Raw genomic sequence first — 26,447 nt, forward strand, 5'->3', positions numbered from 1 at the left:
TCGAAAAATATGTTGCTTTACCCAATGCAGACAGAGATTCTTCTATGCGGGGCAGTGGGTATGAGTCTTTAATAGTGCAAGCATTCAATTTACGATAATCCACACAGAATCGTAGTGTACCATCTTTCTTCCGAACCAACACGATGGGGGCCGCCCAAGGGCTTTGACTTTCCCGTATCACCCCTTTTTGTAGCATCTGAGCCAGCAAAGTTTTCACCTCCTGATAGAGTTGTGGCGGGATCTGTCGATATCGTTCTCGGATAGGGGCCGCTCCTGCTGTGGGGATCTCATGAGTGATGGCGGTGGTACACCCAAAGTCGTCCTCATGACTAGCAAATACTTCATGGTACTGTCCCAGCAATGTTTTTACTTGTGAAAGTTGGGCCGCAGTTAGTCCAGAAAGCTCGGCCCGCATCTGCTCCAAAATATTTCGGCCCTTCTCTTGTGTCGAGACTTCGTGGGCCTGTAGGGTTCGTATTGTTACCTCCCCGGGATCCTCGGGGTGTACTCGTAATTGAACCGCAGCAGCGGGCAGCACTTCTTCTAGAGGCTTTACTAGTTTGGCCAGTACAGTCCGTGCTTTCAGAATGATATCTCGGTCTTCAAGGTTAACGCAGCGGACCAGGGCGGTTCCTTTTCGCACCGTAGCGAGGGAACGGGCCACCAGTATGCCAGGAGGTAAGTGCTCTGAGTGACACGGCTCCACCTGCACCTCTACGCCTTCCAAAGGTATCGGGGCCCGAATTGGCAGGGCCACCACTGTCTGTCCAGGAGGCAGCACAAGCAGGGGTGCCGCTGTCGCGATGACCTTGCCCAGAGCCTCACCCTCCTGGCAGTCCCGATGCACCCGCGCACCTCGCACCAGCTGCTGGAATACCTGTCCCTGAGCTGTGCGAGAACCCCACTGCTTCAGTGTCCTTTGTGTGGGATCATTAAGCAACAGGTTACCAAACTCTTTTAAAATATTCATGCCTAGGGTGACGGGGTGTCGTTGATCAGCTTCTCCTTGAGTCAGCACCACCCCTCTGCGGCCGAGGGGTTTACCGCACAACGTCACCTGCACCCACACTACCCCGGCAACCGGAACCGGCAGTTGGTTGGCGGCTACTAGTCTAATCATGGGCCCACACTGAGGCCTTGCTGCCTCCGGAAAGTTTTGTTGAAAGTACGCTGCGGGCATAGTGGTTACTTGTGACCCCGTGTCCACCAGACACCGGACGGCCCGGCCCTCTACTTCTGCCCAAACTTCAGGACACTTTGCTACCAAATCTTCGGGACTTCCACCACCCCTAGTTGTGGTTTTCGGCTCCGAGCGGCGTCCCCCCAGCCCGGAGCCCTTTAGTTTAATGGCCGCCGGGGTGGGTATCTCCCACGCCGCGGACACTCTCGGGCGAAGTGGCCTGGTTCTCCACACTCATAACACCGGGCCGGTAGAGATTGACCACCTCGCGGAGAGCGTGACCCCCAGGGACCGGGATTAGCACTGGGTCGTCCAGTCTCCGGTTCGGTTCTTCTCTTTACTTCAGCCAACTCGCTCTTTATACTTTTCAATTCACGCTTCATCTCCTCCACCCATTGAGGTTCCTCAACTGTGTTCGAGGAGGCCTCCACACCTCGGACCTTCCCCACGGGGACCGCCATCCCCTGCTCTTGCTCCTGAACCCGTGCCTGACTTCCCACTTCTGAAAAGTCGATTTGGGGATTCATTCTGATCCGTTCCCTTAAAGCCTGCTTTATCAGTGGATCTCGCAGTCCAGTCACCAGTAGGTCACGTAGGGTTATGTCAACAGGTCCTACCCCTACCCCATCTTTTCTTTCAATAGCCGTATGCAACTCTTGGAGTACATTCATATACTGAGTAATCGTCTCCCCCTCTGCCTGCATCCGGCTAAACAGTCGGGTCCTTAACTCTCCCACATTAGTGGGATCCCCGTGGGTCTGTTCCACTATTTGCAACACCTTTTCAAAAGTGTTGCGGTGCCCCGGGGGTTTCAACATCACTGACCTCCGCACCTCCCCGTCTAGGGCCATGAGTGCCACTTCAGCTTCCAGGTCAGGGGTCATTGGGTGCATCCGAAAAAGCCCCCTCATCCGCTCTGTCCAGCTCCATAGCATAGTATTTGAGCCAGAGAATCTAGGCAGGTTGTTCAACATGGCCCCCAATGAGATGCTGGTACGGGGACCCTCATTATTTACAGAGCTTACAGCTCCCCCATGTTCGGGGCTACCACTGTCCGCGCTCGGAGACTGCATCCTGCCGACTACGCCAAGTGTAGGGTTCGAGCAGGCTCACAGGATGCAGTGACGAGACACGAGACTGAATATGGGGTGAAATAAACTTTTATAAGTTTTAAAGCCGCAAGGGCTAAAACTGCTTAAATCAGACAAAAGGGGAAACACTTATTTGTCCTCGCAGGGACTCGTAAAACAACATTAAAAAAACAAAAAGGGTCCTTATTTTCTCTATAATACACTTAGCCTTCCGGGCGTCGCTCGAGTTCACGACCACTCAGGGGTTGCAGATGTGGCTGCCTTGTAATCCACGACTTCCCGGAAGGACTTGTGCTTGTCCAGCCCCGAAGAGACCAGAACGATGGGGCGCAGCAGGCCCTTAAGAAACTGGACGGTGGGGCGCAACGGGCCCTGTAGTAACCGGAACGATGGGGCACAACAGGCCCTGAAGAAACCGGAACGATGGGGCACAACAGGCCCTGAAGAAACTGGGCGGTGGGGCGCAACGGGCCCTGAAGAAATGGGGTCGGTGGGGCACAACGGGCCCTGAAGAAGCTGGCACGGTGGGGCACAACAGGCCCTGAAGAAATGGGGTCGGTGGGGCACAACGGGCCCTGAAGAAGCTGGCACGGTGGGGCACAACAGGCCCTGAAGAAGTGGGGTCGGTGGGGCACAACGGGCCCTGAAGAAACTGTTCAGGGGGTCAATCTCCCAGGCGTCCGTTTAGAGGCGCTCGTTCCCCAGCCAGGTCATGACGCAGTTTCAAAAAAGACATAAACGTTAACAAATTCTGCTCAGTGTCCCCTCAGTAACCGGGACGGGCTCTGCGGCCGCCTATAGCGAGGTGACGTCCCCTGAGGTCGGTGATGACGGGGCCGCGGCTGTGGGAGAAGACAGGGGGGCAGTGTCCTGGCCACTGTACCGGATTGCTGTGTCGTCGCAGCGGTCGCCTGAGATCCCGGTCCTGTCACACCACGGAGGGAATCAGCGGCCGTCACTTTATCTGAATCTTTGCGGGGGAAAACTCCCGGGGAGAGTCTCTTACGCGTCAACCTTCGGTAAGTCTCAAATTTCCCTTTTTCAATCTCCTGCCTGTCTCTCTTTTCCACACCGTCAGTTGCCACAGTCCTCTCTCTGCCGCACGGCTTCCTCTCTCCTGTCAGGCTCTCTGCCAACTGCCACCTCAGCGCGTCCCCTGCTCCTTTTACCCTCGCCCCGCCCCCTGTTGCCCTGACAACTTCAGTCGCATGTCTCCCTTTGTAATTCCCCTGATGTGGTTTCTTCAACAACCCTGATGGCGGTCCCCCTGGTTCTAGCCCAATCACTGTATGGGGGTCCTCCTCCCCACACCTGCGCACTGATGGGAGCAGGACGCTGCCTCATTAAACTCAGAACTGATCCACCTTTTTTCCCCCACTCTGAAACTCAGCTGGTAAGAGTGATTACTAATTGGATAGGTATATATAAAGGACTTCAACAGAACATTACACTGACCTTGAGAAAGACACATCACTGTGTCGATATGCGTGGGTTTGGGGGTCCCATGTAACCTACCTGGTAGCTTGTTCATCCTCAGAAACCAGGTGATATCATGCTAGGGAAAGGGATTTGTTAATGTATGTTTATTTGTGTTGGCAACATGATAAGCATTCAATTTTCTATTCATGGCATATGTAGAATTTCTATGTAACCATAGTAGTTATTGATAATATGGTATTTTTGATCCAAGGTCATGATTGTCATTACAATTGATTTGATAGACCCTAGGTTATGGTAACTAGCAGATACCTGGCATTATACTGAATGGTTGGCCTTGGGACCCATAGTATTTAACTATTTATCAAAATGACCCATTGTCTTTGTTTTGTTATCAGTGTCTGGTTGTTCAGACTTTTTAAATGTTTTTAAACAAAGTGTCTGTTTGTTGTGTCCATTAATAAAATTGATACTTTTTGATTATCATATCCTTGTGGTGATCCCTATTTGTGTGCATATACTTTCTTTTCTTCATGTGTTTTCATGTCAATCCATTTATATGCACTAGGTGATCCCACCTAAATTGACATTGTGGTTGGGGCCCGTTTATTCTATATTTTGTCAGTTAAAAAGCTACGTGGGCACATAGCCTAAATCTTTTTTTTTTCACATAAATTACAAGCGTGATTTGATCGAAACTTCTCATCTGGCACTTTGGTATGAATGTAATTCTATTTTCTCTCTTTAGTACAACCTGTGTATATATTGTAATTGATTTTAAGTGGTCACATTTTTATACTTTGATGATTACACGGCTGTCATGACAACTGGGATGGGCCTGAGGTGAAGCCTATGTCCTCTGATGTATAAAAAAAACCTCTAATTGTGTCATCTACACCTTATGACTAAATTTTTATCATTCTTTTCTGGCTTGATAAGGGCCTATTATGGCTGACAGGTTGCATTGTCTACCTCATTATTGTACCTTGGATAGGTCATTTTAATGATGGAATAAGCTACATTTTACCTCTCTCTCTATATATATATTTTTTGGTGCCTCAGAATTTTTGTAACTGCTTTGCACCTTGTGTGGGCTGACGCCGAGTCTGCACAGAGCAACCACCGATGCATGAGAATTGCTCACTGATCCATTCTGTTGGGAGGTGCTGGTCTATTATTTTGGCTCTTAGTGTGTCTGTGTAGGTCTAAGTGTCAGGAGTGGGAGCACGGTCATCCGGTCGGTGTCCCTCTGCTGGGCTGCTCGGTGCCATCTGCTCCCTGATGCTGGTGAGTCCCCATCCAATCTCCCTGGTCGACGCTCACCCCTTCTGGCTCTCTGGCGCCACCTAGGCTTCTGCTCCTTCTCTGTAGTCTGCCCCCTGCTGGCGTTCTCAGTTCCTTTTATATTGGCTCCACCCCCACTCCTAGAATCGTCTCCAGTCCATCCTCTAATTATGTCCCCCGGAAACAGTTCCCCTAGGAACCTTGGTGACAGTCTCCTTTGTTCCTTCCCGGTTACACAGGGGGAACTCTCCCCCCTACATCTGTACTGCTCATTTGAAGTGCAAACTTTGGGTAAAAAAAAAAATAGTGCTTTATTTTTGTTGCTGAACACTACAGAAGTGAGAGAAAGGCATTTATTTGCCGATTATCTATGAATTAACAGATTGACAACCCAGGTGTCGTTATAACATTGTCATGGAAGTACAATAAACATTTTTATAGTACTGTCATTCATAAGTTTTTCCAATAGAATTGTTTCATCATTAATAGATTAAATATAAATGTAACATAACTGAAATTATGTTTATTGTGTTGGTGTGTTGAAATATTAATGTATCTGAAACCTACAATAAATGTAATAACTCCAAGCAATATTTTTTCTAGTTGCAATGCTGTGGAATCAATGGTTCATCAGACTGGAAAAGTGACATTCCCTCATCATGTTGTGAAGAAAGCAGATGCAACGGAAACAATGTATTTCAAGAGGTAAAAAAATGCACAAATTATAGGATAGGAGGGAACAGGGTCTGCAGTAAGATAAAATAGTGCAAAATAAGGAATCCATGATGGATTGAGAAAATGAGGACCAGTGCAGCGTCCTCACCCCTCACGCCGTGCTGGTACTCATTTTCTCTACTCCAGGGTATCTAATCCTCGGTATTTAAAACTACTAAGTGGGTTCTATCTTTTGGCACCTCGAATAGTGTTTTTTCACCTTATTGCATATATCGATAAGACCCTTTATCGCCTTCCTTCTTCACTGAGACTCAGTTGCTACTTATTGATCATTCTGACCATTTATTGATTAACCATTCTTTTTACCAATGTCACTAGATTCTGCCACTATTCTATTTTTTTGCATTTGATATTAAGTTTTCCATTTTTGAGGGGATACCCTTATGGTTTTATGGTATAACATTACAAGACGGTCACGGAATATAGCATTATTTACCTGGTACCACATTAATTAATATATCATATAAACCACTTCATTGGAAGTACCTTGTACTATTTATATGAAGAACTCAGCAGCATCCCGTTTGGCATTTCTGCTTTTTTTTAATTATGTTTTAAGATTACTTTCAATAAATATATTTTAATTTTATTTAATGGGTCGCTTCCTCATTTTTAGCTATGTAACTACAGTGGGGAAAAAAGTATTTAGTCAGCCACCAATTGTGCAAGTTCTCCCACATAAAAAGATGAGAGTGGCCTGTAATTGACATCATAGGTAGACCACAACTATGAGAGTCAAAATGAGAAAACAAATCCAGAAAATCACCTTGTCTGATTTGGCAAGATTTATTTTGCAAATTATAGTGGAAAATAAGTATTTGGTCATTAACAAAAGTTCATCTCAATATTTTGTTATATATCCTTTGTTGGCAATGACAGAGGTCAAATGTTTTCTGTAAGTCTTCACAAGGCTCTCACATACTATTGGTGGTGTGTTAGCCCATTCCTCCATGCAGATCTCCTCTAGAGCAGTGATGTTTTGGGCCTGTTGCTGGGCAACACAGACTTTCCAGTCCCTCCAAAGGTTTTCTATGGGGTTGAGATCTGGGGACTGGCTAGGCCACTCCAGGACATTCATATGCTTCTTACGAAGCTGCTCCTTCGTTGCCCTGGTGGAGTGCTTGGGATCATTATTATGCTGAAGACCCATCCTTGTTTCATCTTCAATGCCATTTCTGATGGAAAGAGGTTTGCACTCAAAATTTCACTATACATGGCCCCATTCATTCTTTTATGTACACGGATCAGTCGTCCTGGTCCTGTTGCAAAGATACAGCCCCAAAGCATGATGTTGCCACCCCCATGGTTCACAGTAGGTATGGTGTTCTTTGAATGCAACTCAGCATTCTGTCTCCTCCAAACACAACAAGTTTTGTTTCTACCAATCTTTTCTACTTTGGCTTCATCAGACCATATGACATTCTCCCAATACTCTTCTGGATACTCCAAATGCTCTCTAGCAAACTTCAGACAGGACCGGACATGTGCTGGCTTAAGCAGGGGGACACGTTTGGCACTGCAGGATCTGAGTCCCAGGCAGCAAAGTGTGTTACTGATGGTAGCCTTTGTTACAGTGGTCCCAGCTCTATGCAGGTCATTCGCTAGGTCCCCCTGTGTGGTTCTGGGATTTTTGCTCACCATTCTTTTGATTACTTTGACCCCATGGGATGAGATCTTTCGTGAAGCCCCAGATGGAGGAAGATTATCAGTGGTTTGTATGTCTGTCATTTTCTTATTATTGCTCCTACAGTTGATTTAATCACACCAAGCTGATTGCCTATTGCAGATTCAGTCTTCCCAGCCTGGTGCAGGGCTACAATTTTGTTTTTGGTTTCCTTCGACAGTTCTTTGGTCTTCACCATAGTGGAGTTTGGAGTGTGACTGTTTGAGGTTGTGGACAGGTGTATTTTATACTGATAAATTCAAACAGGTGCTATTACTACAGCTAATGAGTGGAGGACAGATGAGCCTCTTAAAGAAGAAGTTACAGGTCAGTGAGAGCCAGAAATCTTGCACGTTTTTAGGTGACCAAATACTTATTTTCCACCATAATTTGCAAAATAAATCTTGCCAAATCAGACAAGGTGATTTTCTGGATTTGTTTTCCCATTTTGACTCTCATAGTTGTGGTCTACCTATGATGTCAATTACAGGCCTCTCTCATCTTTTTATGTGGGAGAACTTCCACAATTGATGGCTGACTAAATACTTTTTTTCCCCACTGTATGGCTGAAGTTTGTTTTGCATGTATCTTGGAGAAGTGTGATTTAATTCACTTTTTTTGATTTTGTGATTAATGAGGTAAAGAAAAAGTCAGATTTTTTTTATTCTTAAACTACTAAAAATAACAAAAAGCAATTATAAAAATGTAATTTTTTTCTCTTTTGGTGAGCATCGCCAGGTCTCAAATCTACAGCATTACAGGCAGCAGCTAAAGCTGCTGAGCCACAGGCTCTACTGATGTCATTGGGAGAACTTTGTGTACTTGATCTGTATTGCGGGCTCTTACTCCACAAGTTAGCTGTACTGACATATTGTGTAGAGCAGAGTATTTTGTATTTGTCTGGATTCTTGAGGGAGAATAGATGAGATTTGTTTTCTTCCTATAAAATGCAATGAAAAACAATTGCAATAATATCATTTTTAATTTTCTTTATTAAAAAATAATAAACATTGCAAATCAGCAAATAACAGACATAATGGTGTTCTTGTAACCGTAACGACCTGCATAAGGCCTCTTTCACACATCAGGTTTTCGCCGTCAGGAGCGATCCGGCGCTTTTGACAGAAACCGGATCCGGCGAAATGCAATGCCGGATCCGGTTTCCCCCCCATTGACTTGCATTTGCGCCGGATCGCGCCGTATGGCCATGCGTTTCATCCGGTTTTCGCCGGATCCGGCAATGTGTCGCGATCCGGCGTCTGGAAAAAAACGGCTACTGTAACGTTTTTTGTCTCCGGCGAAAAAGCCGGACACGCCGGATCCGGCACGTCCGGCTTTTTCACACAATGAAAGCCTATGAGCGCCGCAATGCGCCTGATCCGGCGAAAGCCGGATCCGGTGGCCGGATCCAGTTTTTTTGGTCTGAGCATGCTCAGTAGCTCTGCCCACAAGACATATATAAAAGCAAGACAGTGGGACCCACAGCCACACCCAACATGCCACCCAAGAAAGCAACCAAGCGAAGCAGGAGAAGGCAGGAGACCACTGCAGCACCATCAGCACCACCCCAAATGGAGCAGCAAATGGAACATGCTGAGGAGGGGAGGCCAGCAGCAGATGAGAGACGGTAATTATCAAATCCCCCATTCCTCCAAACTAGGGCTATTGAATATCAAGATATTCATTGGCCCTTTGTTTCTCTTTATTCAACAGCCGCCCAATAGATGCAGCAGCAGCAGCAATGGCAGCAGCTGGAACACCACCCACAGGCATGGAGTGTGGCCACCAGGAAGACAGCACATCATCTTCTGGGAGCCCTCCCTCGCATCGTCAGCGTTTGACGGTAAGTTTTTATTTCCAAAATCCATCATCTCTGTAATATATGTCTATTCATTGCCTTTTATTTCAAAACAGGATTCACAAGATGAAGAGGAGCTCCCAGAAGAAGAAGGAAGGGGTGGACAGACACCTGGAGTGGGCTCACAATTGGTAAGTTTTTTGCATCAAACGCAGAAACACAACATCACACTACACACAACACATAGAAAACAATGTTCTGCAGACCACACACAGCAAACAAATGCCTACATCCAAAGACATAACATTTTTTGTTTTCTTCTCTAGTCTTCCCAATCTGGTGCTCGGCCAAGAGGTCCTCGCAGTGCCTCCCAGGGTCGTTGGCGACAGCAACGTGGCGGTCACCAGCGTGTAAGTATAAATATTTTTGCTTTGTTTTTTTGCACTTTTTATTTCATTTCTTTTGTGGAGGCTAATTATGTTATTTTTGTCTTTTTCTTTAACAGCCTTCACAGCGTGCTCCCGACTCTGACGGTGAGGATGGAGGACTCGATGTGGACCACCTCATCGATCTCGTCAGAGAAAGGGAGCCGCTCTGGAATATGGCTGACCGCCGCCACGCTGACCTTATCGTTACCCGACGACTCTGGGAGGAAATCTGTTCGCTCCTTGTGGGCCGCTGGGAGGACCTCGATGTTCGGGCCCAGATTAAAGAGCGTAAGTATATACAGTACCGGTTGCTTGATGTAAACCAGTGTTTCCCGAACTCCAGTCCTCGTGGTCCCCACGGATCATGTGTTCAGGATTTCTATTTACTATGGAAATCCTGAAAACATGACCCCTGGGGACCATGAGGACTGGAGTTTGGGAAACACTGATGTTGTATACTAACCACTTTGTCCTTTCTCGTTTCAGGGAACAGAATTGTGAATCGGTGGCGGTCTGTGAGGGATCGTTTCAAGAAGGAGTTCAATAAAGAGATGCGGGCCCCGAGTGGATCTGGAGGACGCAGGAGCAAGTACGCAGAAGCCCTGTCGTTCCTCCGGGAAACAATGGTCACTAGAAGGTAAATATTACACACCACATGTGAAAAAAAAAAATGTTAGATGTAAATTTTTTTTTTTTCAGCCAGGGCCATACCATGTCAGTGTTTTAATTGTTTTTTTTTTTCTCTTTATTCCACAGCACAGTGAGCAGCACTCAGGAGCCTGCACGATTGGACCCTTCTGAGGCGATCCCTGAGGAGACCGGCACCGAGGGACACTTCGACCGCCCCGGTACATCTGCACCTTCCCAGCCTTCCCACACATTCGACCCATCTGTCCCATCCACCAGCACAGGAGCATCGTGGCCGCCTACATTACATGAAGCTGCTGGTGAGGAGATCGCTTTCCCTTTACCCCACCCTTCTGCCCCTGCCACCTCTAGTACACCTGCGGGTACTGGGCGGCAGCGGCAGAGGGGTCAGGAAAAGACTTATGCGCCAGAGTTCTTGCATCTGAATGCATCTTTCCAGAACTGTCTAAAAGTCTTGTCAGAGCAAATCTCCGCAGGCTTTCAGCAGATCAACTCCAGCATTCTGGAGGTGAAGACACTTCTGCAAACCATGCATTCAGAAGCAAGATCTTCGCCAAACCACACCTTTTTCAGGTCTGTTGTGGAGCGCATGGAAACGCTCTCTCCTGCCCAGCAGATGAATGTAATGCATTCATGCCACACTGCTCTCCAGCAAGTTACCTCCCAACCTCCTCCTCCCACCACAGTAGTTCCTCCACCTGCACCCCCTCCAGCCACTTTCCATCCTCCCCCTCCTATTACATCTACACCCCCTCCAGCCACTTTCCATCCTCCCCCTCCTATTACATCTACACCCCCTCCAGCCACTTTCCATCCTCCCCCTCCTATTACATACCATCCACCTCCCCAGCACCATCCACCTCCCCAGCACCATCCACCTCCCCAGCACCAGCAACCTCCCCAGCACCTGCAACCTCCCCAGTACCTGCAACCTCCCCAGTACCTGCAACCTCCCCAGTACCTGCAACCTCCCCAGTACCTGCAACCTCCCCAGTACCTGCAACCTCCCCAGTACCTGCAACCTCCCCAGTACCTGCAAACTCCCCAGTACCAGCAACCTCCCCAGTACCAGACATCTCCCCACTTCCAGCAACCTGCCCCGTACCAGACATCTCCCCACTTCCAGCAACCTGCCCCGTACCAAACTCCTTCCCCATACAACTTGCCATCAACATCATCTGCTCCTACAGTCCCTGCCCAACCCTCCACTCCACCACCCACCACCTCTTCTGCTTCCCACATGTCCACCCATTCTGTAGTTTTTTCCACACCTTCACCTCTAACTGTTCCTTCCCCACCACGATCCCAGTCCTCTCTCCACACTCCCAGTGTCGAAGTGTCCCGCAGCCCCTACAGCAGTATTTCCACCACACACTACACAGATTTATAATGTGTGTATTTAAATAAAAATGACCAGTTTTATGGTTTCAGTTTTATAGTTTCAAAGCTTTATTAAACAAGTTTATTAAAATTTTTAAAAAGTTTACTAAAAAAACCATTTTTCAATAAAAGTTAAATTATTTTACACTGGTTGTCTGTCATTTCTTTCTGCGGCGAAAAAGGTTAAATACAGGGTATTTAAAAGGTGAAATGGTATTCAAAACTAGGTATATAACTGTGGGTAAATTTTAGCTTTTTGCCACAGTTGTGTTCCTGGTTGTGTTTGAAGCAAAGTATTTCACCTAAAAAGTTGTGTTTATTGTTGGTGATTTCCTAACAATGTACACAACTTTTGTTAAAAGGTGAAAAACTTTGCATAAAACACAACCAGGTACACACCTGTGGCCTAAAGCTAAAAATAGAGACCATGACAAGATAGCCAACTTTGGTTGGCAAAGGTATATACTGTTGGTACAGAAGGTACACAAGTTTGGTTGGGCACAAATCTTTCACACTCTGTCATCCTGCCAGTGTACTCTGCCTTGAGGTGACATAAAGTATAGTGCAAAATTGTCCCTCATTACTGAAACCGTCACAGAACTTCTAGTGGTAATGTAATGGTAATCTTGCAAGGTGGTTTCTTCAGAGGTGTCCTCAATGGAAATGGGTTCCTTGCAGATAACAAAATTGTGGAGTACCACGCACGCTTTGATCAACTCGTCCACAGTTTCTGTCTTGAGGTTGATCGCAGTCAATAGGACCCGCCATTTGGCTGTCAGAATACCAAAGGTACATTCAACCATTCTTCTTGCTCTTGTGAGGCGGTAATTAAAAATGCGTTTTGGTCTTGTCAATCCTCTGCTAGAGTACGGTTTCAAAAGGTGTTCTGACAGCTGGAAGGCTTCATCCCCTACACAGACAAATGGCATAGGTGGACCAGATGTTTGCGGCAGCGGTCTAAGTGGTGGGAACTGGAAGGTGTTTCCATACAGTTTACACCCCATGGCAGACAGTTTGAAAACTTGAGAGTCATTGGAGCGGCCATAGGCCCCAATATCAACCTCAATAAATTTGTATTCCGCGTCAGCGATGGCCATGAGGACAATTGAAAAATATTTCTTGTAATTGAAATATTCCGATCCCGATCCAGCTGGCTTTACAATGCGGAAATGTTTCCCGTCCACAGCGCCCAAGCAGTTTGGAAACTGACATATCTGTTGAAACTTGTCAGCAATTTCAATCCACCTCTCTGTTGTGGGCTCTGGTAAAAACTCTTCAGCTAAGGAGTCCCACAGTGCACGGCATGTGTACTTCACAATTCCAGATATGGTGGAAATCCCGAGTCTGTACTGGAAATGCAGTGACGAAAGGGATTCTCCAGTTGCAAGAAATCTGTGGGGAATTAAAAAACAATAAATTAGTTTTAAATCACAGCATTACATACCAAAACTGACCTATAACACTTGGAGATACAAACTACCACCAACAAGATTGCAGTGAAAGTGTGCTCTGATGCGAGCATATCCAATAAATGTGGCTTACCTTAAAGTCACCATCAGACACTCTGCGGGTGAAACAGAGAAGCGGCAATAGGTATCCGCTTTTCTTATGAGGTGTGCAATGCGCTCCACCAAGTAATCAAAATTCTCCATTTTCATCCTAACATATCCAAAAAATTTATCCGGGTTTCGTCGAAGGTCCATGCAGAGTATAGAATAGACCCCACGCGTCATTCTCTTGGCTGTGATGGGGTGGATCAACAAACGTCTTCTACGATGCCTGATGTGCTGCTGTCTCGCTCTCTCCTTCTCCAGAACAATCACCCTCAAACGATTTGCCTCCGCTATAAAATCCGCCAAATTCTTCAAAATATTTCCAATGACAACATCCATCTTCGCCAGTAACTTGCTCTTCTCTCCAACCTGCACTTTCTCCTCTACAACCTGTCAAAGAAGGGCTGTAGGAACATGCTATATATAGTTTTCCAGTAGCCAATCCCGTTCGGAAGGCCACAAGGGTCAATTTTAAAAACCGGATCCGGCGTAATCCGTCGAAAAACGGATAGAAAAACGGATGAACCGGATGAGACGGATCCGGTTTTGTCTGTCAAGAAAAAGACGGATCCAGCAGAAAACCGGATCCGTCACATCCGGTTTTACGAAACATTTGCCGGATCCGGCGTTCCGGCACGACGCCGGATCGCTCCTGACGCCGAAAACCTGATGTGTGAAAGTAGCCTAACACAGCGATTATATTATTTACGGAAATCAGTAACTGGCATAAAAAAACTGTGATAATTTTCTCTATTAAACATTAAAATATGACTCTGGCTGACAGAATGATGTGGGATATTAGGGGTAGTAGTCCGGTGGCTCTGACTGATGGGATGATGTGGGATATTAGTGGTAGTAGTCCGGTGGCTCTGGCTGACGGGATGATGTGGAATATTAGTGGTAGTAGTCCGGTGGCTCTAGCTGATGGGATGATGTGGGATATTAGGGATTGTAGTCCAGTGGCTCTGGCTGACGGGATGATGTGGGATATTAGTGGTAGTTGTCCGGTGGCTGTGGCTGACGGGATGATGTGGGATATTAGGGGTAGTAGTCCAGTGCTCAGGCTGACGGGATGATGTCGGATATTAGTGGTAGTAGTCCAGTGGCTCTGGCTGACAGGATGATGTGGAATATTAGTGGTAGTACTCCAGTGGCTCTGGCTGACGGGATGATGTGGGATATTAGTGGTAGTAGTCCAGTGGCTCTGGCTGACGGGATGATGTGGAATATTAGTGGTAGTAGTCCAGTGGCTCTGACAGGATGATGTGGGATATTAAGAGTAGTAGTCCGGTGGCTCTAGCTGATGGGATGATGTGGGATATTAGTGGTAGTAGTCCGGTGGCTCTGGCTGACGGGATGATGTGGGATATTAGTGGTAGTAGTCCAGTGGCTCTGGCTGACGGGATGATGTGGAATATTAGTGGTAGTAGTCCGGTGGCTCTAGCTGATGGGATGATGTGGGATATTAGTGGTAGTTGTCCGGTGGCTGTGGCTGACGGGATGATGTGGGATATTAGGGGTAGTAGTCCAGTGGCTCTGGCTGATGGGATGATGTGGAATATTAGTGGTAGTAGTCCAGTACTCAGGCTGACGGGATGATGTGGGATATTAGTGGTAGTAGCCCAGTGTCTCTGGCTGACAGGATGATGTGGAATATTAGTGGTAGTAGTCCGGTGGCTCTAGCTGATGGGATGATGTGGGATATTAGTGGTAGTAGTCCGGTGGCTCTGGCTGACGGGATGATATGGGATATTAGGGGTAGTAGTCCAATGGCTCTGGCTGACGGGTTGATGTGGAATATTAGTGGTAGTAGTCCGGTGGCTCAGGCTGACAAGATGATGTGGGATATAAGTGGTAGTAGTCCGGTAGCTCTAGCTGACGGGATGATGTGGGATATTAGTGGTAGTAGTCCAGTGGCTCTGGCTGACGGGATGATGTGGAATATTAGTGGTAGTAGTCCGGTGGCTCTAGCTGATGGGATGATGTGGGATATTAGTGGTAGTAGTCCGGTGGCTCTGGCTGACGGGATGATGTGGGATATTAGGGGTAGTAGTGCGGCGGCTCTGGCTGACAGGATGATGTGGGATATTAGGGGTAGTAGTCCGGTGGCTCTGGCTGATGGGACGATGTGGGATATTAGGAGTAGTAGTCTGGTGGCTCTGGCTGATGGGACGATGTGGGATATTAGGAGTAGTAGTCTGGTGGCTCTGGCTGATGGGACGATGTGGGATATTAGGAGTAGTAGTCTGGTGGCTCTGGCTGATGGGACGATGTGGGATATTAGGGGTTGTTGTCCGGTAGCTCTGGCTGATGGGATGATGTGGGATATTATAGTGAATGTGGCTATGTGGAGTGGGCGGGGCTCTACACTCAGCTTTATATATATATATTATATATATATATATATATATATATATATATATATATAATCATTATAATTTGTTATAACTAACCGTAGTTGGTTACTATGTCCGGGCAGCGCCGGGCTCTTCAGCTAGTATGTAATAAAAATGTAACACTGTGACCTTGTTCACACATAGCGTAAATGCTGCGTTTTTTCTACTGCTTTTTTTTTTTGCACATTTTCTGCAGGTGTCTGCATCACACAACACAATAACAATCTACTCTGATTATTGCTTGTTTCTTGCATTTCGTGTCATCTTTAACTTTAGGCCTTTTAGAGATCGTTTCATCTTCAACTTGCTTAACTGTTCACAATAACAGTAATTGTGACAAGGGGTATCCAAACTTTTACATGCCACTATAAGTATCTTGGGTCGCCCTCCGAGGGCTGTGAGGTACTCGGTACCGGGCCTGTGTCAGCGGGATGTGTCACAGCAGCGGCGACCCGGTTCGTGGCCCTGGACGCCCAATGTAAAAAGGGGGGAGATTGAATGGTGGAATGTAGTTAATGGAATATAGTTCGTGACGCCACCTGTGGTGTTCGGCAAGTAAGATGTTAGGCCGACGCTGCATGCAGATCCTCTGGGACTGGTGGTGTTTTGCAGCCAAGATGGTGAAGCTCCCCACAGGTGGAGCTGTAGCCCCAGGGCAGTGTAGATGTAGGGGGAGCGGAGAGGCGCAGGCGGTGTAGGAGCTGGTACCCAGATGTAGCGGTGCTGGGTGCGTTGGCGCAAGAATGAATGGAGGACACCAGGGCTTGTAGTTCCAAAGCTTTACTCACAGTCTGTAGTACACACAGGTGCCTGCCTCCGTGCCGTGTCCTCCAGGTCAGGGACTCAATCAACCTCCAGGCCAGATGGAATGCTCCCTTCCAACACTCCGCCAACATGTGCCTTTCTGAACGTCTCCTCTTATAGCGCCTTTAAGTGTGAAGTACTCCTAGTACTGAGTTACACTGGAGTGCCTCCTGACAGATGTTCCCAAGAACTCTACTTGTACGGCAGACAGCTGTAGCCTGCTTCGGGGTCTCCTTACACCTGAGTCTCGGCTCATTATCAATGTTGCTGTTGTGCCCCCTAGTCTTAGATGGGAGTAGTGCATTTACAGCCCACTACTCCACCGGTGTCTGCTGTAGAACCATTAGTGTCCATACAACCTTGGGGACCGGGGACCGGCCTTGCTCTTAGAACTTCTACTTTAGGCAGGGTTCTTCCTCTAACCCACGTCCTCTGATCCCTTTTACTCCTATGTTCCGTACTAGTCTTTCCTTCTTATGGAAGATCAGGTTTCGGTTCAATGTCTTTCTCCTCTCCTTTCCCGTGCCAGCAGACCCAGGTCACTGAGATCTGCTGCAGCACCTCCTTCCTCCATCCCTCTTCCAGGGATCTCCTTTCCTCACTCCTCTCTGAGTGACTCTCTGACTGACTGACCTCGAACTCCCTCAAATTCTAAACCTTCCCACTCTTTTATGTATTCTAACTCCACCCGCCTCCCAGCACGTTTCGTGTTCCAAGCAGGGAGCCACCAAAGGTGCTCTGCTACACTCCAAGCAGGGAACCGCAATGTGGCTTTGCTGAACTATTCTGTTGTGTGGGATGCAGGTGTTGGAGCGTGGTCAGGAGCCTCCAACTTACCTGGATGGGTGGGGTACCACACCTCAGGAGGAGGTGCAGTACCTCTGTGGCGACTGAGCCTCAGGGGCGCCACAATCTCACCTCACATCTCCTAACATCCAAGCAGTTAAACACCTGGTACATGCTGCCTGATCAACCAGACTGCTGGAATACAAGCTGTTAAGGTGCCTTGAACTGACATTGCCTTCCTGACTGACACATGAGGATTGGAGAAGGGGTTTCTTATCTCTAGGGAAATCTTCAAAAATTTTATCATTAGGAAGGAAAAATTTCGTAAGTTGAGTCCAGTAAGATTCCCAGGAAAAATTGATGCTGAAGATGAATTACAGAAGATTTTTGAAGACTTATTTTATCCATCCAAGGCAAGGCAGGGTATTTATCACTTGCTTGATCTGGGCTCCACATTTTTCCAAGTAGGGAATAAACAGAATATCCTTCACTCTTACATGAGCTGCCACTTCCACCATGATCTTCATGAATACACATAGGGGCTAAAGATAGTCTGAATGACATGGCTTGGTACTGGACATGACATCTTTCCCCTCTGAGTAAGGCCGGGGTCAGCACTCGGGACTAGACTGTGCGGCTGCATAGAATTGCATGCAGCCGCACACTCCGGTTCCGAGTGCTGGCGTCAGTATCGGGTATTGATGCGAGAGACATGCACGAGTTTCTCGCATCACACTTACAAGTGTGACACCGGCCTAAGGGCTCATACTCACTTGCGAGAGACTCGCACGATTCTTGTGCGAATCTCTCGCATGAAAACCGGGCACTGCCACCGGCACTGGGACTGGAGCATGCGACTACATAGAAACACATGTAGCCGCACACCCCGGTCTGAGTGCCGGTGACAGTGCCAGGTTTTAATGCAATAGACTTGCACAAGAATCATGCGAGTCTCTCGCAAGTGAGTATGACTGTATGAGCCCTTATAGTGCAACTCTCAGTAATATGCCTGAAAAAGAAGACCTTTTGTCAACCTTGTGGTCTCCATCTTGGACTTTTTGTTTGCCAGATGCTTGTTTAGACTTTTATATTTCTAATCATTATTAAAGGGAACCTGTCAACTGAAACATGATGCCCAATCATGGACAGAATGTATCAACTATGCGATCCAGAGATGTTTAAGGGAAAAACACAATTTTAATTACTGCCAGGCTTCTCCTCGCCAGCTGACACAGACTGACAAGCCTCTGCCTCACATTTGCAGAGGCTTGCCAGTCGCTGTCAGTGGGCGAGGAGAAGACGACGGGGACCCGCCTGTACAACCAGTCACCTGTGTGCCTTGATCCTTGTCAGTGATTAAAAGTACAGTGGCTTGCAAAAATATTAACCCCCTTTATGTTTTATCTATTTTTTTACATTACAACCTGTGTTTAAATATTTTTGTGATCCAGTTTGTGTGACATATCAGCATTAAATAGTCTATGTTGGTGAAGTTAGAAAAATACAGGCATAAATTAAATTTATGGGATCAAATAACTAAAAATTGGAATGTGCATATGTACTCACTCATTTTGCTATGAAGTCATAAAAATTACTGGTGCAAGGAATTACCTTCATAAGTCACATGCTTAGTGAAAGGAAGTCCACCTGTGTGCAATCTAAGTGTCATATGGTCTGTCAGTATATACACACCTTTTCTATAAGGCCAAAGGCTGCAACACAATTAAGCAAGAGGCAACACTAACCAAACAACGCCATGAAGACCAAGGTGATCTCCAAACAAGTCAGGAACAAAGTTGTGGAGAAGTAAAAGTCAGGGTTGGGTTTTAAAAAATATCCCAATCTCTGATGATCTCCCGAAGCACTATGAAATCCATTAAAATCAAATGGAAAAAACATGGCACCACAGCAAACCATCCAAGAAAGGTCCACCCACAAAAACTCTCAGCCTGGGCAAGGAGGGTATTAATCATAGAGGCAGAACAGAGACCAAAGGTAACCCCGAAGGAGCTGCAGAATTCCCAAGCAGAGACTGGAGTATCTGTCAATACAACCACAATAAGCCGTACACTCCATAGAGGTGGCCTTTAGAGAAGAGCGAGCATTAAAATGCTCGGATGCTCATTACTGAGACAGATCAATTCCTAATGCTTGGATGCTTGTTTCAAGTAACAAGTACAGTCATATGTAAAAGTTTGGGCACCCCTATTAATGTTAACCTTTTTTCTTTATAACAATTTTGTTTTTTGCAACAGCTATTTCAGTTTCATATCTAATAACTGATGGACTCAGTTATATTTCTGGATTCAAATGAGGTTTATTGTACTAACAGAAAATGTGTAATCTGCATTTAAACAAAATTTGAACAGTGCAAAAGTATGGGCACCTCAACATAAAAGTGACATTAATATTTCGTAGATCCTCCTTTTGCCACAATAACAGCCTCTAGTCGCTTCCTGTAGCTATTAATGAGTTCCTGGATGAAGGTATTTGTGACCATTCCTGTTTACAAAACAATTCCAGTTCAGTTAAGTTTGATGGTTGCTGAGCATGGACAGCCCGCTTCAAATCATCCCACAGATGTTCAATGATATTCAGGTCTGGGGATGGGGATGGACATTCCAGAACATTGTAATTGTTCCTCTGCATGAATGCCTGAGTAGATTTGGAGCGGTGTTTTGGATCATTGTCTTGCTGAAATATCCATCCCCTGCGTAACTTCAACTTCGTCCCTGATTCTTGCACATTATTGTCAAGAATCTGCTGATACTGAGTTGAATCCATGCGACCCTCAACTTTAACAAGATTCCCGATGCCGGCATTGGCCACACAGCCCCAAAGCATGATGGAACCTCCACCAAATTTTACTGTGGGTAGCAAGTGTTTTTCTTGGAATGCTGTGTTTTTTAGCCTCCATGCATAACGCCTTTTTGTATGACCAAACAACTCAATCTTTGTTTCATCAGTCCGCAGGACCTTCTTCCAAAATGTAACTGGCTTGTCCAAATGTGCTTTTGCAAACCTCAGGCGACTCTGTTTGTGGCGTGCTTGCAGAAACGGCTTCTTTAGCATCACTCTCCCATACAGCTTCTCCTTGTGCAAAGTGCGCTGTATTGTTGACCGATGCACAGTGACACCATCTGCAGCAAGATGATGCTGCAGGTCTTTGGAGGTGGTCTGTGGATTGTCCTTGACTGTTCTCACCATTCTTCTTCTCTGCCTTTCTGATATTTTTCTTGGCCTGCCACTTCTGGGCTTAACAAGAACTGTACCTGTGTTCTTCCATTTCCTTACTATGTTCCTCACAGTGGAAACTGACAAGTTCAATCTCTGAGACAACTTTTTGTATCCTTCCCCTGAAAAGCTATGTTGAATAATCTTTGTTTTCAGATCATTTGAGAGTTGTTTTGAGGAGCCCATGATGCTACTCTTCATAGGAGAATCAAATAGGAGAACTACTTGCAAGTGGCCACCTTAAATACCTTTTCTCATGATTTGATACACCTGGCTATGAAGTTCAAAGCTCAATGAGGTTACAAAACCAATTTAGTGCTTCAGGAAGTCTGCAAAAAAGTAGTTAGGAGTGTTCAAAACAAGAAAATGATAAGGGTGCCCATACTTTTGCACCGGTCAAATTTTGCTTAAATGCAGATTGCACATTTTCTGTTAGTACAATAAACCTCATTTGAATCCAGAAATATAACTGAGTCCATCAGTTATTAGATATATGAAACTGAAATAGCTGTTGCAAAAAACAAAATTGTTATAAAGAAAAAAGGTTAACATTAATAGGGGTGCCCAAACTTTTACATATGACTGTATAATGAGAGTCACTGGAAAATCCAAGCATTTTTCCTGCAGACCCTACAATGAGGTCAGGGGGGCAGTGAAAGTGTTCAAATGGAAGGGAAAAGTGCTAAATGGAGAACATCGAGAAGACCACTCAAAGCATTTCTGACACCCAGATCGCTGCTGAAAACAATGGTGTTACACTTTTACTCCACTTTAAAGACTGAAAATTAAACATTTCAAAATAGCAGCTTACTGTAAAAAAGTTGAGAAACATTTTTTCCTGTACAATGACTTGTAAAATAATGACTTGCATATAAGGCAAAATATAAAAAGGATTTAACAAAAAAATATAATTTAAATAGACCAAAATTGTTTTTTTTATTAAACAATAGGAAATGTCAGTGTAATTTATGAAGGAAGCAAGAACTGCCAAAAATTAGAGACTCAGAGAGACTCTGATACACCCTGTATTAGACATAAAGGAAGGCCTCATACACATTCTGTTAAAATTGTCATGTAGAGGTACTTCTATAATCTTAAAGACTATGCAAATCCTGCCAAAAATTACAAGCAGGGTGTCACGCAATGTGTAGGAAAGGCGAAGTGCAACACTAGGGAAGGGAGAGTGAGAAAGATCTAACGTCACCCTGTCTGACCTATCATCCCTATATAGGTTCCACACCGATACCTAATCCCTGCCTGACCCTGCAATAAGCCCTGCACCAGGAAGGATAGGCTAGAAGCGCTAGTCAATCCCCACAACTACTCAAGACAGATGGGATTCACAAACAGGGGGGAACACTTAGACTCAGTGAGAAACACAGACATTGTGACGAGTGTCAGCTTACGCTGAGTCGTTCTTCTTACAAAGAGTGGACCCTCTGGGCCATGGCACCCACCCACCTAGGGCGAGCTGACCTAGTGAGAACCACCCCCTACACAGGGAGTGTCAGGGGCAAGACCAAGGGGGTGAGCCACCATGGCAGCTGGACCAGACGGCCGGCTCAGGGAAACATGACAAGGCAAGACGAGTCGATGATTCAAAGAAACTTCATTAAGGAAGACTTCAGGTACAACAGGTGCAAAACGTGAACACACAGAACATAAGACAAGGTGCGTACAAGAGCACGCCGAGGTCCAAGACTTGTGGAACTCTTCAGGGTGCAACAGGAGCAAACGTGAACACACAGAGTTCATGAAACAGGGTGCGTGTAACGGCACACCGAGGTCCAGGCATGGAACGTGCAGATGGTACACGGACATCTGACTCCGGACAACAGTCCATGATCAACCAGGGCATCAGGGTCTGTAGCTCAGAGGGTGATCGGCAGGATCCGGACATCCAGAAGTTAACCAGGGTTCCATGCAAGGAAACAAAACAGGGTTAATGACATGGTGCGTGTCAACGGACACCAGGATCAGGTTCACAGGACAGAGACCTGCGCATGCCGAGGGGCATGCCAGGGACGGGTCAGGTTCACAGGACGGTGGCCTGCGCATGCCAAGGGGCATGCCAGGGAGAGGCACAGAGTACGGTGGCATCGGAATCCAAATGCTGGCATCGACCGACAGGGTCCAGGTACCTGGCTACGGACATCAGCTCCGGATATCAGGCCGCAGTCATCTAGGTCCGGACCTCTGGCAGCGGTCGGCAGGTTATGGAATCCGGCAGGCAAACTAGGGTACAGAAAGGAGCAAAAGGAGACAAAGGCTTTGTGCAAGAGTAGCACGAAAAGGCACAGTGCGAGAACCAGCGTGAGTGCAAGGAAGCACAGAGACCATGGCTGGAGAGCACCGGCAGGTGGTACTGACGATGGCAGTTGCAAGCGGGCACGACTAGAGGCGGCACCGCTGCGGGGCCACGCAGCCAGACCACTATAGCACTGGACGGGGCACGGCTGGGGCACACAGGCGAGCACGGCTAGAGGCGGCACGGCTGAGGCACACCAGATAGGCACAGGCGACCTGGCACGTGCACAGAGGTACAGAGCCACAAGGCAGGGCTAGGCAAAGGGTACAGGACAGAGCCACATGCGAGACAGCATGGCAAAGCCTAGTACGAAATGTGCAAGCCGCACGAAACATCAGGGACAATGCAAAGAACTAGGCAGAGACCTGCGCATGCAAAGAGCATGCCAGGGACAGGGACAATCTAGCAGCGGAGCGTAGGCCGAAGCCCAGACCCGGGCCAAGGAAGGACCTTGGGACTAGAAAGAGCACAGAGCGAGGCCTGCACGTGAAGAGACACACCAGGGAGAGGTTCAGAGTGAGGCCTGCACGTGTAGAGACACGCCAGGGAGAGGTTCAGAGCGGAGGCCTGCACGTGTAGAGACACGCCAGGGACAGGGACAGTCTAGCAGCGGAGCGTAGGCCGAAGCCCAGAGCCGGGCCAAGGAAGGACCTTGGGACTAGACAGAGCACAGAGCGAGGCCTGCACGTGTAGAGACACACCAGGGAGAGGTTCAGAGCGAGGCCTGCACATGTAGAGACACGCCAGGGACAGGTTCAGAGCGGAGGCCTGCACGTGTAAGGACACGCCAGGGACAGAGACAGAGGCAGGGTACCTGAAGCCACAAAGCAGAGCGAGACATGATACGAGGACAGAAACACGGAACAGAAACAGAGCAAACAAGGACTACAAGGCAAAGCAAGGCAAAGCAGAGCAAGGACAAAACATGGCACGAAGGACAAACACAAGACAAGACAAGACAAGACACGGAATACGAGCACGGAGCGTGTGCAGAGATGCACGACAGAGCAGAGTGCAAGGGCACAGAATAAAGGGAGCGCCCCACAGACCAAGCAGCCATGCAGGGACACCACACAATACTCAGGCCCTGAGCATAAGAAGGGGCGGCCTGATATAGGGCATAGCACCTCCTCTTCCAGGTCAGGACCAGGGGAGCACTTCCGGGTTCTGATCCACAGGATAACAGAGCGTAGTCACATGATCAGAGTTCCAGACATGATGAGACGACTGCCAAACCAGACAGTGCAGGATCCTAGGAAAGGTCACATGATCAGCGTTCCAGACATGACGAGATGATTGCAGAACCAGACAGTGCAGGATCCAGACAGGGACACCTGATCAGAGATTCTAGACATGACGAGAAGATCACAGGAGGCAGAGCAGAAACGCAGACATCCTGCAGCTCAGACATGAGGTGAGTGTGCACACCGCTCTAGGGAACATGCAGGACAGCAGACAAGATATGCGCATGCACATCGCTCCAGAAGTTCGAGACAAAACAGACATGGCGGACATGACAGACATCCTCCAAACACCAGAGAGGAAGATAACCTACTGCTATTGCTCCAAGCTGCAACAGGGAACTGGAAATAGAAATATCAACCGTGCCTTCCAGCAGCAAGCTAGGAGTTATATATACACCCCGGTCCAGGTAAGTCAACCAGAGCAGGGGGGAGGTTGCCACTGGGTCCTCAGGTCAGAAGGCCCAGGAAGAAGTCTGCAAAGCAAACCTTCTGCAGTCAGATGCAGAGCGATGGTCAGCAGCCTCCAACACACTCGTGACACAGGGTCATCCATACACTCTTGAACGCACCAACTGTAGTGACTCATTCAAATATTGTAAACAAAGTGTAGTTGTGGTAGTCTTACACTTATAAAGGCTTTGCACAAGGGGCAAAGTCAGAAAAAATTATAAGTAGGGTTATCCATAGACCCTAGAAGGCAACAACTGGCAGGCTTCATTCAAATATAGAAGATTAAAGAAACTTTATGTGTGGCTGTCATCTGCTGGTGTGTAAAAGTCATGTCTAAGACATACTTTGTTCATTGTTATCAGAGTGAGCCTGTCAGCACATTTCTGCTGACAGGCGAAAGCGCCTCTCTGTAATGACCTCTCTGTGGCACTAAAAATCCGCTCAGACAAGATGCTAGTAGCAGGACAGCGCAACACCTCCAAGGCATGGAGGGACAGCTCATGCCAGGTGTACAGCTTTGAGACCCAACAGCTGAAGGTCACAAAGGAATTAGGGAGTACGCTGGTTTGGTCAGCCAGGTATTGCTTGACCATCTTTAAAAACTTTTCTCTCCTTATCAAAAATACCCAGTCATGAGGGCATGGATGCTGGGAGGGTGTCATGAAATTGGCCCACGCTTTTGTCAGTATACCTCTGCCTCTGCTGTTTCCAGGGGTGGGATTCAGCCGGTTCTCCCCGGTTCGGTGGAACCGGTTGTTAAAAATGCAGCTGGTTCCCCGAACTGGGGAGATCCAGAGCCACGATCCGGTACTTTGATGTTGCAGGAGCCGGAGCAGAGGAGGACTCTTGCTCTGCTTCCTAGCCCCGCCCGCTGGATACCGCACACTGATACGTGCTCTGTCTGACTACTGGGGCTGAGCACACCCCGGCGGCCCCCGCGCACTGATTCCTGTGGCAGTGCAGTGCGGCTATTGGCGGGTAACTGAAGCTGGAGGAGTCACCGCGCGCCGCTGCCCAGTGTGAACTGAGTTACTCCAGATGCGTCGCAGCCTGTCACTGTGCACTGTACTCCAACGCCAGGTCAGTATGTCATGGTGCTGCCTATTGGGGATCTGTGCTGCTTATAAGGAACAATGCTGCCTATTGGGGACCTGTGTCTGCCTATTGGGGACCTATGCTGCCTATTGGGACTTTTAATTACTGTTAGGATGCAGACAGACTGTTGTATGAATCAGAATGTAGTGCATAGCCTGGCCAACCGGTCAGTCAAGTGAGACAGCTGCATAGAAATATATGCAGCTGTCACACTCCGGTCAGGAGAGCCGCTGGCCAGAATGTGCACTGTTCTGATCTCTATTGTGGACCTGTGCTGCCTATTGGGGACCTGTGCTGCCTATTGGGGACCTGTGCTGCCTATTGGGGACCTGTGCTGCCTATTGGGGACCTGTGCTGCCTATTGGGGACCTGTGCTGCCTATTGGGGGCCAATGCTGCCTATTGGGGACCTGTGCTGCCTATTGGGGACCTGTGCTGCCTATTGGAGGCCAGTGCTGCCTATTGGGGACATGTGCTGCCTATAGGGAACAATGCTGCCTATTGGGGACCTGTGCCTGCCTATTGGGGACCTGTGCTGCCTATTGGAGGCCAGTGCTGCCTATTGGGGACATGTGCTGCCTATAGGGAACAATGCTACCTATTGGGGACCTGTGCCTGCCTACTGGGGACCAATGCTGCCTATTGGGGACCAATGCTGCCTATTGGGGACCTGTGCCTGCCTATTGGGGACCTGTGCCTGCCTATTGGGGACCTGTGCCTGCCTATAGGGAACAATGCTGCCTATTGGGGGACCTGTGCCTGCCTATTGGGGGGACCTGTGCCTGCCTATTGGGGGGACCTGTGCCTGCCTATAGGGAACAATGCTGCCTATTGGGGACCTGTGCTGCCTATTGGGGACCTGTGCTGCCTATTGGGGGGACCTGTGTTGCCTATTGGGGACCTGTGTTGCCTATTGGGGAGCTGTGCTGCCTAT

At 47.6% G+C, this 26,447-nt stretch overlaps 1 protein-coding gene and 1 long non-coding RNA gene across 3 annotated transcripts in view; one reads left to right on the plus strand and one right to left on the minus strand.

Moving 5' to 3' along the window:
• The window catches only part of CD53 (CD53 molecule), a 145,321-nt gene that overhangs the window by 62,239 nt on the left and 56,635 nt on the right, over positions 1–26,447 (plus strand). For both annotated transcript variants that reach the window (XM_073557268.1, XM_073557267.1), the window contains exon 6: positions 5,596–5,697. In XM_073557268.1, coding sequence (XP_073413369.1) covers positions 5,596–5,697 — 102 coding nt within the window. The remainder of the gene's footprint in view (positions 1–5,595; positions 5,698–26,447) is intronic.
• Positions 1–26,447, minus strand: part of LOC141063206 (uncharacterized) — a 118,975-nt gene that overhangs the window by 31,803 nt on the left and 60,725 nt on the right. The gene's annotated exons all lie outside the window — the stretch shown is intronic.

The sequence above is a fragment of the Dendrobates tinctorius genome, unplaced genomic scaffold (assembly GCF_039654945.1).
Source record: "Dendrobates tinctorius isolate UK_male_01 unplaced genomic scaffold, ASM3965494v1 ptg000246l, whole genome shotgun sequence".
Classification (NCBI taxonomy): domain Eukaryota; kingdom Metazoa; phylum Chordata; class Amphibia; order Anura; family Dendrobatidae; genus Dendrobates; species Dendrobates tinctorius.